Source organism: Poecilia reticulata, chromosome 4, assembly GCF_904066995.2.
Source record: "Poecilia reticulata chromosome 4, P_reticulata-male-v2, whole genome shotgun sequence".
Lineage (NCBI taxonomy): Eukaryota > Metazoa > Chordata > Actinopteri > Cyprinodontiformes > Poeciliidae > Poecilia > Poecilia reticulata.
In genome coordinates, this window is record NC_088833.1 from 19179098 (window position 1) to 19195804 (window position 16707).

At 37.0% G+C, this 16707-nt stretch overlaps 1 protein-coding gene across 5 annotated transcripts in view; it reads left to right on the forward strand.

The window, feature by feature from the left end:
• The window catches only part of tle2b (TLE family member 2, transcriptional corepressor b), a 101890-nt gene that overhangs the window by 39238 nt on the left and 45945 nt on the right, over nucleotides 1-16707 (forward strand). For all 5 annotated transcript variants that reach the window (XM_017304388.2, XM_008406949.3, XM_008406950.3 and 2 more), the window contains exon 5: nucleotides 12760-12804. In XM_017304388.2, coding sequence (XP_017159877.1) covers nucleotides 12760-12804 — 45 coding nt within the window. The remainder of the gene's footprint in view (nucleotides 1-12759; nucleotides 12805-16707) is intronic.

The following is a 16707-nucleotide window of genomic DNA, read 5'->3' on the forward strand; positions in this document are numbered from 1 at the left end:
CCTCACAATAATAACCTGGTTATTGTATGGCACATGACTGGTTATTTGTTTATTAGGTGCTTTTTTGCTATTTGTAGAGAAATGTTTAAGGAATAAAGAGAATCATTTTATCACATTTGTGTAGATTACTAAGAGATGTTATTTGTATAAATCTAGTAGACTTGAAGTAATTGCATATAAATATTGTGTTATTTGATTGCAGACAGAATACAGTATAACACAAATGTGTGAACTGGTGATCTGTGCGGTGTGCAATTTTAAATATTTATATAATATGTAGATATTGTTAGATATCTGTCTGTGAGATGTATTTAAGTGTTTGGAAGGTTTGTTTTCGAAATATTTTCTGGTATACTTCTTATTATTTCATACCTTTCACACTTAAAATGACATTGCTCAGATTGTTTCTATGCTTTGTAGCTGTGCTACACTTCAGCCAGGTTTGCATGTTTTGTATGTTTGGATTCATAGACCTTCCCTCTTTTTTTGGTTTTGAAGAATAGATATGTTTTATATAGTTTCTGTCACTGGTGAATCACATATGGAAACAAACAAACCCATATGTCAAGTTATGCACATTGTGGATGTCTGCTTTTCCACTCTGGCTGTTGTATTTATAATTCATGGCTCTCAGATTTCACTGCTCTCCTGGAATCCCACTGTGTATTTTTAAATAAGGCTGCATTATAGCCTCGGCTAATGAGGGGGGCGTAGATGTGTCGGTCACATGCCTACACAAAGTGCAAAACATTAGCCTGGAGAGCTCTGTTCTGTTTAGGAGAGGCTGATTTTAAAAAGAACAAATAAGGAAGCAGTCAAGATTATTCTTGGTATTTTGCTAGTATAACCACAGATTTTTTTTCTTCGTCAGCCTATCAAAAAGTGTTATTTGGTGTCTAATATCTACGTTCTTTGTTATGATCTTAAGGATTTCTGAAGACTAAGCTCTGAGGACAGTGAAGACTGGCTGGCCCTTTTATTGCAGGCCATAAAAAAGACATATCCACTGGAGGGTGACAGCTCACAGTGGGGCGTCACATTAGGTGGCTTTTCCATCACTGTGTTGGGGTGTGTGTGTGCGTTTAAGTGCACTGCAAGGAAGCTACAGGGGTCCAAGTGTTAATGAAAGACCAAGTTTCTGGCATGAGGCATAATATTGTTGCATCTAATTTTACCATAAAAAATGAGAGTGAGACATGGTGTATTAGAGTATTTACCTTAGAGCTGTGACTTTCTGCTTTAGAAACACAATTTAATGGTGTTTGATCAAAAAAAGGTTGACAGTATTAGTTTTTGGTTTTTCATTGTGACTCCTTTAATTGGTTATAATGTCACAAAAATGAATTTACAGAACTTTCTTATGTTGAACTTTAAGATAAATTTACACCTTTTGTAATTTCTAATTTGTGTGCATCTCGTCAGCTTCCAGCTCTTGATGAAACTGATTCTGAAAAGCTAACAAAACCAAAGCCATCATTAGTTTTGTCACCAATTTGCGTGTTGGGGTCTATTCACACCATTTAATGGCCACTGAATGGTCATAAGGGCCATTTCAGTCAAATACAAACTCATAATCAATTGAGAGAAGTTGGAGATTCTTATCAAGCATTTTAAAGAGGAATTTGTGGAACTTTAAGACATATTTATGGTTTAGAGCAGGGATCCCCTTTAATGATGTGGGAGTCTGAGTTGTTTTAGGTATTTCTCTGTTTTAATATACCTGATTGATGCAATATCGTACAACTACATATCAGATTAGTTTGGGGTTTAAATGAAGCAATCTGAGGGTGACAGAATTATTTATATGTTCCTGCAGGACACATTTTTGGTTTAAAAAATGTGTCCTGCACATTTTTTTATGTTTTAATATTTTAGTGCAGGGAAACCAACACACTTGAACAAGCTCTCCCAGTTTTTGCAAGATCACTGGTCTACTATATATTCAGTATCATGAGTAAAAAATCTAAACAAAATAAACTTTTTGCTGGTTACAAGAAGTGTGTGGTTTCCATCCAGTACATTAAGAGACATTTAGCATATTATTATTAGTAGTAGTGGTGTTATTTGCACACATATAAGCCTGCTTGCATAATTTTGAACATGTCAACAATTAATTTCAACTTGTCCACCAGGTTTTTTATTTTGAGTTTTTTTTTTACACAATTATTCCATTATGGAGAAATAACAGTTAAAATGTAGCATTAAAGTAATGGCATCCATATCCAGAAAACATCTGAAATGCAAATAAGTGGTTTATCAACAGTAATTTCCAAAAAAGTATCGCATTTTGAAAGATTTTTAAAGAAAAAAGCCACATAATTAAAATCTGTACTTGATAAGCCACAATAAGATTGACTAAATCTTTTAATAACAGGACAATTGCAACTACTTTTCTTCTATTTTTCGGTATAATGTTTTTTTTTTTACTGAATTTTCTGACCATTTATTTCTAAGGAAAGAAAGACTGTAGTTTCACAGTGATTGTGTGTATCAGGATTTTATCACTGAGTCACAATGGTCATTTATTGAAACAGTGGGACCTTGTGCGTGTTTATGCTTTCTCTATGTCCAGCCCCTCCGGCAGGATGAAGGGTGAGTTGGCGTGTGTGTGTGTGTCTCTGTGCCTATGTGTGTAGATTAATGCAGTGCTCTCAGCCTCTTACTCCTCTCCCAGCTCATCTGTCTGATTCAAGCTGACACACTGTGTTCTCCTCTGCAACATTACAGTCACAGACTGCTTGAGAAGGGGGAGCATAAGACGGGGTGCAGCTGGGAGGGGTGGTGGTTGGAGAGAAGAAAAAAAAACAGATGAAAGACATATGAGAAAAGGGGGCACAATGGCACTGACGCAGAAAAATTATGAGGAGCAAAAAAAAAAAAGGACATTTACAAAGAGAGGGAGAAAAGGAAAACACGACAGAAAAGACAAAAAGGGCAATTTTTTTTTGTTCCAGTACAAACAAAGCTTAAGAGATAGCGGAAGAAATCAAAGTGATGTAAGAGAGTTGGAAGGAAGAGGTCAGAAACTAAACGAGGATTGCTTTTGCTGAGGTAAATGTTGCTCTGCCATCCACCAGTGGGTGATGGTCCTGGGGATTAAAGTATGGCCAGATGTAGGGGAGGGTTGAGCTGGTTTTAAGAGTCTTAAACCTGTCTGAACTGTCTGAGGGACAAAAAACAAAGTATTCATAAAGACTCCTGCAGGGTCTCCTGAAGGGAGCGCACTATGAATGCAGGCATTCTCAGACTCAGGTTGGCCACTTTGCAGTTATTCTGCCCTACGATCGCAGTAAAGGGCTGAGAGGAGAGCTGCTAACGCTAAATGTCAGTGGATTTAGTCTTCACCCTCTGAAGAAGTTAGTCTGCCAGTGCAGACTACAATGTTGGCTACAAACCTACAAACCCATTATTGCCTTTTTTTAATGACCCGTTTTTTTTTTTTTTTATGTATTGTTATGATGAATGATGTCTTTGTCAAAACATTATTATATTTTGAAATAGTAATGAAAAGCTTAATTTCAACGAGCCTAGTGCTTCAGATGCTTTTATGTGATAATTGGTTCAAGATGCAGTTCATCCAACAGACTGTTGACTTGTTCAGTGTGTGGGGAGATTTTACCACAATGCTTTAAAAGGACATTGTGATTTTTCCCTCTGGGATATTCATTCATTCATTCATTCATTCATTCATTCATTCATTCATTCATTCATTCATTCATTAAGGTGTAAAGAACATAAAACAATGCTTACATTTTTCACCTAATCTCTAATAATTAGTGTTATTACCCTAGTAATTATCAGTAACAGTTTTTGATCATTTCAAATCTATTCACATTTATTGTTGTAAAAGTTTTACAGAATATCCACTCTAAGTAACTCTTGGTTTGAAAAGTACTCTTGATTTGTTTGGCGTCTCACGCAGTCTGTAATGTAAAAATCATTCGCAGCAGCCCCTCCAGCTGATTCAATACAGGAATTAGAATATGGAGCCAGAAATGAACATAATACACCCCATTTAACATTGGTGGTACAGTATGTGTCTGAGTGTGTGTGGGTGGGCAGATGAAAGAGACGACTTCACCCAAGAGACATCTATGAACAATGCTTTTGTTGAGGCTTGAACACACATCCACACCCACCCACAGACTCCCACCCACATGCCTGTGTACACACAAACACACACTGTATGAATACAAACACCCATGTAGGTACACACACACACGTCCCATTTAGATAAATCACCTTGGATTAGACCAGCTTCCTAAAGCTCATTTTAAAGTCTTTGCAGAACGCACAGAAGGGCTGGAAAAAGAAGACGGCGAAGAGGGAGAAAAAAGTCTGGCACCAGTGTGTTACCCTCTCTCAACACCGTGAAGGTGGAGCTGGGAGGGAAGAACGAAGGAGCAAATACTCCCTGAAGTATGCAAGAGTGGAAAGTAGGAGGGAAACACAAGAATGAATGTAGAAACGGGTAGAGGGAAGAGAGAGAAGATAGCTTGTTGAGAGTTTTACAGATTTTTTTTTGTTGTGCTCTGGCGGGAACATTGTTAGAGTTAGATTTTCTAAGAATTGGAAGAAAATTTATGAAACACAATTAGAACGCCTAAACAATCTCATATTTATGTAAACTAAGCATTATTCTGAAAACATTTCATCTTAGTGTTGGTAAACATCTTGCTCACTTTAGCATGCCAAATGTTTCTAGCTTTTCTTCTTTTTTCTTATATGTAGGGAAAAGCTTCCTATGGAAATGTTTTAAAATGAGCTTGCTTGCTATTTTACTACATATTTGCATATTTACACAATGCATTTACACCAGTGTTTTTGCATTTTCCATGTTAAAAAAGTACATGTGGCAATATAATAGTTTCCGAACTGCTGTTACAATATTAGTCTAAGATGAAAGTCGTCCTGTGTCCTTCAGCAATTTAGTAATCAATTTTCATTTGAATGCACTTATGTGGACCTACGATTTAATGTTTATTGGTGTCAGTAGGCAGTACACTCATATTGCTCATTGTCCTTGGACAGTGACATCAGCCATTTGGCTCAATATCCCTCTGTCTAGCCTCACACACACACACACACACACCACACACAGTATTTCTGCAGCATGCTTATAAAAAAAGCGTCAAATACAGCATAGATTTTTCACCGAATCCTGAATGAGATCACTGTGACACAACAGAGAGATTATATAAGAGCAGCAAAACGCAGGCCTTGGAGGTATAATTAAACATTGGGAAAGCAAGAGAGTATGAATGCATTAAAAGGTGGCTGAAAAAGACTAAACGCGCTGTAGTGCTGCAGCTTTAGCTGTGCAGGCTGTTATTAGTCATAGCGCAAAGTCCTGCAGCTGTTAATGTATGATGACATAATTTATGTCGTGCACCTGTTACTACTCAAACAATATCCTACTGTGAAGTGATACACCTTCTTTTGGGTTACGTTGGTTACGTGACATTGAAAGCAAAAATATTTGTTAGTCTGCTCTGCACTGCACAGTGTTGAAACACATTTTAGAAAATGTTTTTTCAACTGTGTGCGTTTTAACTGCTTACCACAGTGTGTTGCTGCTGGGTTGCTGTAAAGATGGAGCACAATACTACAGTAGTTGGCGTAGTGGCGTCTGGCACACACCCACAGGACAACTGTTACTACATTTCACTTGCCTGCTTTGCTCCTACTGCGCATTCAAAGGAATTCCTCTTTTTCTAGACAGAAAAAAAAATATTGCAATGTTATTACAGCTGTTTATAAAGACCAAAAAACTCTCTACTATGATGCATGCATAACATTGCAAAAAAAAAACTATTTCAAATCTCAACAAGGTCAAGTATTTTGATCTTTGGAAATATAGATATGCGTTTATATTCAGAGAAAATAGTGGTATGTTGAAAAAAATTGCTCTAATCTTAGTAGAACTTGGAAAAACATTCTTTATTTCTCTTAAATTAGTTAATTCAGGTATATCAAACATTTTAACATAAATCTGGCTTCCTCTCTAAGATGTTTTCATTAACCTTCTGACTGTGGTGTGATGTCTGGTGAAATAAAACTCTCAGTGTTGACTGGTTTAAACAAATCGTACTCGTATAGATTTGAGTGACGAATTTGTTCATGACCAAATAAAATTTGAAAGGAGAGAGGGCCTTTCAATACGGGAGGTCACTTGATTCAACTGTTTCCTAAAATGAGTCTTTAATTTTGTCCATGTACTCATGGTAATCACCCCGACTTCATTAGCTCCACTGCTTATTAGTTTTGCTACGTTTTGCTTTGTTGAAATTAGTCACAAAGGACCAACCTCAAAGTGCTGTGGTATGAGAAAATATTAAAAAAAAAAAAAAACAGAAGAAAAAGAGGATAAGGAGTGAGTTAATTTTGTCCTGATACTTCACCGACAAGAAGTGATTTATTGCATAGTTTAGCTCAAGAGACGTTGGAGTGGCCATTAATGTGAAGCTGGAGCTGACATGAGTACATAGCTGTTAGTCATTAATAACCCAAAGCGCCCCCATCGCCAACATCAAACATTTTCTCAGAGGAGAATAAAGTTGGAGCTGGAGGCTGTGACTTATTTCCAACCCTGATTTCATCTGATTACATGAAATAAAAACTAACTAGGCTTGAGTCAGAGTTGCGTATCGAATCTAGGTGTGTGCACCTGTGACTAAATTTCAGTTTCAAACTGAAGTATTTTTCTCTCATAAGAACTCGTTCGGTTGTAAATGTCCTGGAAAAATTCAATGAGAAAACGGGAAACACAAATGGGGTTTTGTGCATTTTTGTGTCCAAAAGTCGAAGAAGAGAGCATATAGTTTAAATCAAGCTTTGACGGCTAAGAAAAACACCACTGGGGATCAAGTACATTTTATATTAGTTTATCTGCAGTGTCATAGCACCAGAGATTTGGTGTTTGACGGAACTAGTTTTAAAAAAAAAATCAATAGCCAAGAAAGAAAACTTTACAGTGTTATCCTTGTACTCTCATATCTAAAATAAAACACTGACTCTAAAATCCAAACAAAGTAGGCAGTTCATGGAGCAATTTCAATTAATCTCATGTTATAAATCTGCACTCTCTGGTCACTGGATGCACAGCCTAAGCACCTAATAATATTTAATTTGTTGTTGTAAACATAAACACAGCGTATGTTTATTATTTTCATTCTGGTAGCAGTGACCCTTTGTTTTGAAAAGGAAGGAATAGAGAGCAGTAATGAAAAAGAGTTAAAGCATGTTTATAGTGTGTTCTGCCTGTTGGTTGAAGATATTTTTAATCTTTTTTTTCCATCAGAGTGACATAAATAAAAATAACTGGAACATATAATGATGCAAGTTATTTTAATCAATCCGTTTTCAATCTTCAAAAGAAAACGTCTCGTATGCTTTCCATCGAAATGCACAGAGGTATTAAGACGCCTGAGCTGCGACTCTCTGACTTTGTCTCCGAGGTTGCAGAGCAGATTTTCATACTTCTGCTACATTCTGTTTCATAATGTTGTTGCTTCTGCTTGAGTGCAACTTAAATGGTTGCCTTGGTAAAGGTTTTTTTTTTTTTTTTAAATTGGATTTTTCTTAGGTGAAAATACTCATGAGAGTGGTCTCCCATCATACTGGGAGACCACTCAAAAGCTGCAGCTTGTGATTCTTGAAGTAGTTTATTGATTTCTGAAGAATACTTTGCTTCGTTAGAATCATTATTGCCACAATGAGCTGCTGAACCATTCTTCATTCTGTCTGGGCTTTGTTTTTCTGCACCTCCACATGCCTCAAACTACAAAATCTGAAACACTCAGCAAGTTATCTACTTTTTTCTACGTCTATGTCTCCATAAAACTTTGTTCGTGAATGAATCTGGCTTATCCCGAATTCGTGCATTACTGTTTACCCTAAATGATACAACATAGTTCCTATGTTGACAAAACCTTCTCGCTGTTTCTGTTTCTCCTTAAAGGTTAAACTTTTTGTTGTGTGAACTTCTGCGAAGGTATTAGTCATAGTTCCCTGAGCTGGAGTAGAAAGATGCCAGTCCATCACAGTGAAACACAAAGATAAAGAACAAACTCTATGTACTCACACCTAAGGCCAGTTGGCCTTAGGTGTGAGATAAATTAACCTAACAGTCATGTCTTTCACCATGGGAGGAAGTGTGTTCTCCCATGCATGCATGAGAGACCATGCAGGCTCCATGCAGAAAGACTCCAGGCCAGCATTTGAACCCAGGGCCTTCTTGTTGCTCCCGCATGTGGCCCTCACATGGATTTAGCAATTTAAAGACAAAATGTTTGTCTTCATGGAAAACAACAGTACATCAGTGTATATTTAAAGTGTGCACTTGCACAAAACTGCGGAATTTAACACTGGTTTTACAGTGAAATTATTTCCACATTAATGCTCATTGCTTAAAACTGCTGCCTGTTGGACTGCCCCATCTACTGCAGCTCATCAGTCCACTTTTTATCCTTCAAGAGTGGAGTTTTGTGAAAGCATGTCACTTATGCAACAGCTTTGTAGACGGTGTGTTGTTTGGAACTTATTCGCTCAATTTGGTGAACCAGTTAGTGGGCAGATTGGTGCAGCCATCAGCCTCTCCTAGTTTAATTTCAAATGGTAACAAGGAGCTTGTTTGTCTTGGAAAAACTGGAACATTTAACACAGTGCTCTTGTGAAAATGCAGATAGTTGATATTTGCAAATGTATCACAAATAAGACTCACTGCAATAAAACATCTTGCTAATACAGGTGGGAACTATTACTTTTTCTAACTTCAAAAATCCAAAATGTCCCTTGAACTAATTAATTATTGCTGAACATCCTTACTGTTGCATTAAAGAGGACAGCTGCTCAACTTAGCAGTGCATGATTGTATTCAAGTACTAGTGCTACATTTTTGCACCTGGTCCCACTGTTTTAATGAAAGAGTAAGTCTTCTTGAAAGATGAATAAGGCTGATGGCAGAAACTGTGGAGAATTAATAAGCAGAGACACAGAAACTAATCTAAAATGAGAGGAAGAGCAGAAAAGTAGTGATGGAGAGATAAGAAGTCAGTGAGGGATGGCTTCTCAGGTATGTTTACTCTAGTTTACCTTATGTGTTTTTTCCGTTGTATGTAAAGCATGAATTGTTTCAGTGGGAAAGAGATTTCTCAAATTCATACGTTTCAGTCAGCATGAACACATTTTTGCCAGTTTTTGTCAGGAGAACTGGAAATAAATGAGAACATGTAGATAAGGTACTGAAGAAGAATTGAAAATGTTCAACGGGAAACTGGAGTAGAGGACAAAACGGCTAAAAGAACTTAAAGTAATGAAGTGATTGATGGAAATGACTATTACAGTGAAAGAGACGAGAGTGATGCAACAATGAGAAAAAACAAAGGTGATTAATCAGACATGGAATCAAGAGAGCAGACAGAAAACATTGAAAATCTGATAATTGGCAGGAAAAATGAAGAATCTGTGGATGAGAACGGAATGGAAAATGTGACGGCACGCTCGGAACGATAGACATTTGGTCATGATAAAGCACAAAGACAACATGGTGAAAGTTGGGGTCGCAGATTAAAAGAACCTGCGATGTGGTTTTCCTTCCCAGTCAGAAGCAGTTTTCAGTCCAGACTTTTCTAATTGATCCAGTCATACAGCTTTGTTTCCTTTGCTGGCTAAAGATGTACAGCGTAAACAACGATGCTCCATTACGTCTTTCCTATTTGATATCTTGGCTAATTAAATGTGATTTCCAAACTCCAAACAGCTCTATAACATCTGTATCAAATCCAGTTTTTGTTTTTAATTGCATCAACTCTTCCTAAGTTGTTGGGCTAATTGTTTAAAAATTTGCTTCTGAGTGATTTTTAATTTTTATCTGTCCCTCAAAGAGTTTTTGACATTCAAAGTGCTCAGATTTGCTGTGGCCTCATGTATAATCACTTACAATCATAAAAAAATCTATCCTCCTCTCCCATGTCTCCTGGAAATAAGAGAATCTGTTCAATACTTTTTGTTAATGCTGCTTGATAGAACCTGCAATTTATTCTCAGTAAGATTAAAATGTGGTTTGACTAATGGTCAATTTATGTGTGAATGTGAGCTCCAGTTCTTCCTGATCCACTTTTTTTGTACTACTTTTATCATTTTGAACTCGCCAAAACAAAACAATCACAGACGGTTCTTCAACTATAAAATCCTTCTGCCACTCAAAAATACTCATTTGTAAGTGGCATAAATTAGAAAAGAGGGTTAGTGAATAGTTCGCTGTATTTGAAGATAATTTCTTAATATTTCAAGACTTTACATCCAATGGGCATATTTCCAACGTCCCAAAAGGCAAATGAAAGATACTTAAAGGAGAAATTGGAATCAGAACTAAATGTCAAAGCTGGTAAAGTATAGGAAGATCTCTGTGTAAACGGTCCCAAAGGAATTAAAAACCATTTTTGGAAGGAGTGCATTTGTGAATTAACGATGCAATAAATAAATATCCCTTCTGTAAATAATTAAACAGCAACTTTATCCAAATATCGACTTGTGTGATCATGTATTTAGGAGTACAGTATGTTGTACAGTTTCATTTATTGTGGTATTAGGTGACTGGAGAACTATTATTAAAACCCCCTTATTTTTTCATTTTGCTTCTACTATACTTCCAAGGAAATGTGCAACGTTTTGAAGAACTATGGAAAAAAAGCACATAGAGAAGTAAAAATAAACCTGAATAAATGATTACAGTTGGCCTGAAGATGGTTGTCAACTACATTTCTTCAGCAGATGAGTTGGTTCACCACAACTCTTCCTCGTTTTAATAATGTGGTGATAACATCTAAACCTAATTTCCTTCATCAGTTTATTTGTTTAATATTTACTGATAATTTGACCCCTTGAAGCAAAAATAATAAATAAATAAAAATACAGGATATGCTTATAGAGCTGGACTACATTCACTGCATCAGTCAGGGTTGACTAACGTGGTGCCAGATGAACCAATTCAATCAAAGCAATGTTTTCTAATTAACTTAATTAAATCCGGGTTGCTGTCTGTATTTCTTTTTCGTTTTTGTCTTTTACAGTTAGCAGTGAAATACCAGGCATTCCACACACTCCCTTACTCAATTTTAATATATATTTGAGGGAAAACTGACTTTGGCAGTGAAGCAGTAAAATATGTTGGAGCATGTCACAGCCTGAGGAGAAAACTGGAGATACAACACATAAAATCTGCCCTGAGTTCTGACCTGTATTCATCCTCTTCTGTACTTTATATGTAGATTAATTGTAGAACGTGTTGTGTGCGGAAGCAGTTTATTGTATTTAATATAGACCTTATACAGTATATAGTCTGAATGTGTCGTCCTTGGCTGTACTTATGAAGTAGTTGAGATGCAGAATGACTGCAAGTAAGTGAAACCAGACAGAAAAAAACTATCCTGAACCTGGGAGTGAAAGACAAACCTGATGGCTAAAACGAAGAAGGAATGAAAAAAAAAAACAAAAAAAAAAAACAAAGGGGAAATAGGAGGACAGGCGGCCTGTCAGCCCCCTGAAAGATAAAGATTGGAGTGTGAGGGAGGGACTGAATCAGGCGAGGAATAAATGGAGAGAAGAGAGGGCTCGAGTGAAAATGAGCAGGAGAATACAGAGAGGAAGTGCCCTGTCTCACTCTCATCAGTCAGAGCGTTGGCCATACTGTGGCGGAGGATGCCGTTGTCACCACGACGGATTCCCGCTGTCCGTATTCTGCTTACCTCCAAGAATATTACTGATGTACACAAAGAAACACACACAGTGGAGAGAAAGAGACACATATCCAGGAAGGGCAAATGTGCCTTTCCTGGAAAAGACAAACACACAACTGTACTGGTGTCAAGAAATACACAGACACATATTCTGATGTGAGAATTTGATTTTTTTTGTTACTGACCTTAATATGTCATAAGATCTGGGTTTAATCTTGATTTTCAAATTGGTTCTTGAGTATTTCAGTTTTAGAGTTTGAAGCTTTATTTATTTCTCAGTCAGTTTAGTACTTTGAAAAAAAAGATTAAAAAAACAAAACAAGAAAAACGGAAGCAATGAGAGGCGGCAGATTTCTCAATAAAATATTTCTTTCAAGCATGTGCGCTCTGTGGACTTCACTGAAACTTAATTATAGTATAAGCTTTCTGTTGTTCTTTGACCAGCATAATATCATTCCATTCAGATTGTCTTTCAGATGCATTTTCCCTTTGCACGTCTACGCTGTGACTGTCGTTGGTGTGAAATACGTTTTGGTGTTTTATACACACATAGATACAGGGACATCATACTGCTGCAAGCATCCACATAGTCTCATTATTCTGACACCGTGCATCGTTATTCATCGGCACACCTACATCCATGCAGGAAAAGGAGCATATAGCGAATATACACACAGTTATGCTCATTTGGCAGTTGTGCATAGGCCTAGTGAAATGATAAAATTGGCCGACATAAACACACACGCAGAGACAGTGGTGCTGCATTACTTATCCTAGACGTAAATGCCTCATTACTGTGTCACACACACTTGTCCTCAACACACACTTTGTACAACTGAAACCTTTTTCATTTGATTATTTGTGCTTGCATGGAAACCACAGAGAAAAATAGCAACATATATATGTGGCTAAGTTGAGCAACAGATGCTCAACTGGAGACATTTTGAAGAATTGAATGTCAATGTGTCATGAATTAAATCCTCTGTCGTTTGTCTTTTTTTTTTTTTTTTTATCTCTGCAGTACTACGAAATGTCCTACGGTCTCAACATTGAGATGCACAAACAGGTAGGAAAAATTGTGTTTACCATGTTTTGATATGTTTGTGTTGGTAAATTGTTTGACAATTTATAATTCGGGTGTCTGTTTAAATTTGAACAGACACCCGTCAGGTACCCTTGGAGGGTATGTGTTTAGGGGTCGTTAGTACAACTCTGGTTGTGTGCAGATACAGCTTTCATTGAACAAGAGAAGGGGTGCAATACCACAGCCCATGCTTACGAGAGACATTTGTGCATGTGAGCTTTCATGCTTTAATATTTGTGTTAAAAAAGTGAATCTGAATTGTAAGCCCAACTATAAGTCCAAAGAAGGAACATGAAATGCTCATTGTAATGGTTAGATATGGGCTAGTGTGAGGCTCTGATAGTAGCAAAGCAATAACTACATGATAATGTAGTAATATTGTGATTATTTTCCTTATGGATTACTTCACAATGGCAGATCTAACACATGATAAACATCGACTAAATTTAAAGGCAGTTCTAAATGTAATGGGATTAATTGGCAAGTATTTGAGAATACATATATTTGAGTGGTCATTATTTTAGAACATCAGTCCATGAATGCCCCAGGCTAATCAATGCCTTTCAATCACACTTGCTATTGAGAAAAACTAAACATAACCCATCTGCATAGTTGGTCATGTTACCTTCACTGCCGTTTTGATGCATTACAGCATCTCAGAACACAACATACAATTTACCAAAACAGTTTACACCTTTGAGCTTACTTTCATTTAAGTTTAAATTGACTCTTGTTTCTTCAGAGTGACTCTAAGTTAGCTCTGAAATCTTTGTAACTTCAGTCTAAGACTCTCAAGACCCCCAGTTGGACTTCCGACTTCAGGCAGACTTCTTGTTTAGGTTTTGCTACTTTGTCTCAAAATTCTAACTCATGAAAACAAATGAAGTATATAAATATGTTTTTCTAGATGCTTGTTTTCCCAGCAGTATTTGGAAAACTTGAAGGTGTTTACCGAGTTGGTATTTTGTCTGAAATGTTAAGAACCTCTAATCTACGGGATAATGTAGTTAATAATATTCCTAGATTCATGAAAAGACCAGATATGCAGCTGAAGCCTGCGAGGGAAGGTCATTTTGAAATGTGTAACGTTTCCACTTGTCCTTGCTGAGATCTGGTAGTCTTGAATGAAGACATTTGTCTCATGAGCAGTGTGTGCTCTCAGGTGCCTGCAGCTGCTTGTCAATCCCCATACTAATTGCTGTCTGGGTCACGCTACAGGGGAAGTAGACAGTCAAATTGCATACAGAGAGCGACAGGCAGACAGTCAGATAAATGTCGACGTAGAAGGACAAAAAGGCAGACGCGAAACCTGTTCTAGTTGATAGACCTTCCTGCAGATAGACAGAATCATTATCCAGTTGAATGGCATTTCCTTTAAGGTGACTGCCTGTGTCTTCCTCCCTCCTTCTCTATATCTATCTATCTGTCATGCTAACTGGCTCTCCGTGGTGGAGCCAGGCACTGACACGGAGGACAAGACAAGAAGGGGTTTATTTTTCACTTTTACAATGAGCTCTTGGCGTACACCTTCAGAAAGCAGCTCATTGTTTGAAACCGTCTCTTAGACGCCTTCCAGTAAAAGGCTCTGTGCTCTGCACTTTCACCTCATAATTATCACGTCATTTAGCTATCGAGGTAATTATAGCAAAGAGATATCAAACATCGGATTTACAAACACAGAGTTCAGGCTGGGTGCTTGGAGTTTTGCGTTGCTCTGCTGGTTTAAGTTGCCCTGTGCTTTGAGTTTAAGGTGAGGCGTCTGTCAAAAACTAGTCAAACACTTAAAAAACTGAAACCTGCCATTGACTCCTACATACATAGTAAATTTTTGTCATTACAGCTTGTTTTCTAAATTGTGCTTGGTTTACCTTTAAATAATATGTGCTGAAAAGATTGATAGATGTATCTCCAGGTTTTGTTCAAATTAATTATTTCTAGGACAGGTGAAAGACATCTACAGCAAAACTTATCTGGTGGGAATTTAATCAGTTCAGAATACATTTTTAACTGACTCCATGCTTATGCTTTGATAGAGTGATAAACACTTGAGATGCAAGCCATGTAGTATGTTGTGGTTAACAGTGAGCTGCAATATTTGCAGAGGACTTTCTGTATTAAGTTTGCTATTTGCAGGTTGTAAATAGACCAGGCTTGTTTTGTGTGTGGATCTAAAATGCATACAAGTGTTTTTTCTTTGTTTGTTTTTTTACTTGGTGTCCTTGCCGAACGACATCTGCAAGAGAGGCCATTACAGCACATTTATTACCAAAACTATTTCTTTGTCTTGAGAGCATGTTTACAGTTTGGGTAATAAATTATAATTTCTGTTTGACAATTTATAATTCGGGTGTCTGTTTAAATTTGAACAGACACCCGTCAGGTAATAAAGATTTGTAATGTAATACACATACTTAATAGACATGACAGGACTTGATATTCCACAAAATATAATTATTTTCATATTTAAACCTATGTAGTGGGTTAATATACCAACATACGTTCTGGGATAGGAAATAGCAGGACAGTGCTCCCTGCTGAAAGTAAGGAATCCTTATTTATCTATGAGCATCGTCTGCAACACAAACTCAAGGAAGACTGATTATGTCCCTTTCATTTCTAGCTAAGAAAATGTGTTGTTGTAATTAAATGTCTGTATGATGTTTAAAAAATAACAGAACATATGAAAACATATTTTCAACAAGTGATAGAGGAATAATCCATCTTCTTTGAAGAAGATACTATATTGATATTTACTGTGATTTTAAAAACTGAAGAATAATCAAATGTTTCTTCTTTAGAATATAACATTCAGCCCAAATCCAAGGATGGATTGTGTGATTCCTTGACTTCATGTTTGAATGGCTGCTTTGTTACCAAACATAATGTCAGGGTTGTACTTTAGTCAGAAGAGAAATCGACTCTGCAGGAAGCAAAGGGATTAAAAGACACAGAGGGAGGAAGTCGGATGGTTGGCAAAACAGCCAGGGAGAGCTGGTCTGTCAGCTCCTGTCGCCAAAAAGAGGAAATGTACAGCGGTGCTGGCTTTACCTCTTAGAGAGGGAGAGTGGGGAGGATGACAGAGGCAGGAAGGCCAAGTAAGGGGTGAGTGTGGAAAATGGAGGGAACAGAAGGAGGAAAAATGAAGATAGTGGAAATGACAGCAGACCAAAGAGTTGTATCCAGGCAAATGAGAGTTCAAAAGAGAGAGAGAGACGTAATCTCCAGAGTACATTGACGTCAGTGGTTAGTGAGGAAGGATAGAAGAAGAGTCACCAGGGGAAATATGAGATAGAAAGGAAAGGTAGAAGAGTTGTGGCAGAATATAACGGGGTATCCTCAAGATACTCCGCTATATTCAGGTGTTCTATGAGTAAGACAGGAGGGTATATGTAGTCAATCTGCATATATATACTGTATATACTTATACATATAATGAGAAGCTTCCTATGTCATCAAGAAAGGTGCAGAATTTAACTTAAATATTTTCTAGGATGGATATGGATACCATGTAATGAGTTCACCATCTCATGTAATCTTGCTGTCCTAAAGGCTGTGAGCTGGATATTTTACTAGAAGTATATATTTGTTATTATTGTAATTTGAGTGGTTTATGTTTGTAATAATAAGTCATCATGTAAAGGCAGGGGTGTCAAACCCGGTTTCATTTTGGGCCGTATCAAAAATCTGAATGTTCTTAAAGGGCCTGTTGTGCCAGAATATATTGATAAAACCCATTAAATTAAAATATTAATTGGGTTTTTGGAAGTTGTGATTGGATTTTGTGAATTGTCTTTTTTTTTGTAAACAAAATCACAGATTTTATGGAGCTAATTTAGAAATATTTATTTTTATATTTGTGCTAATATATGATGTTAAATGTGACTT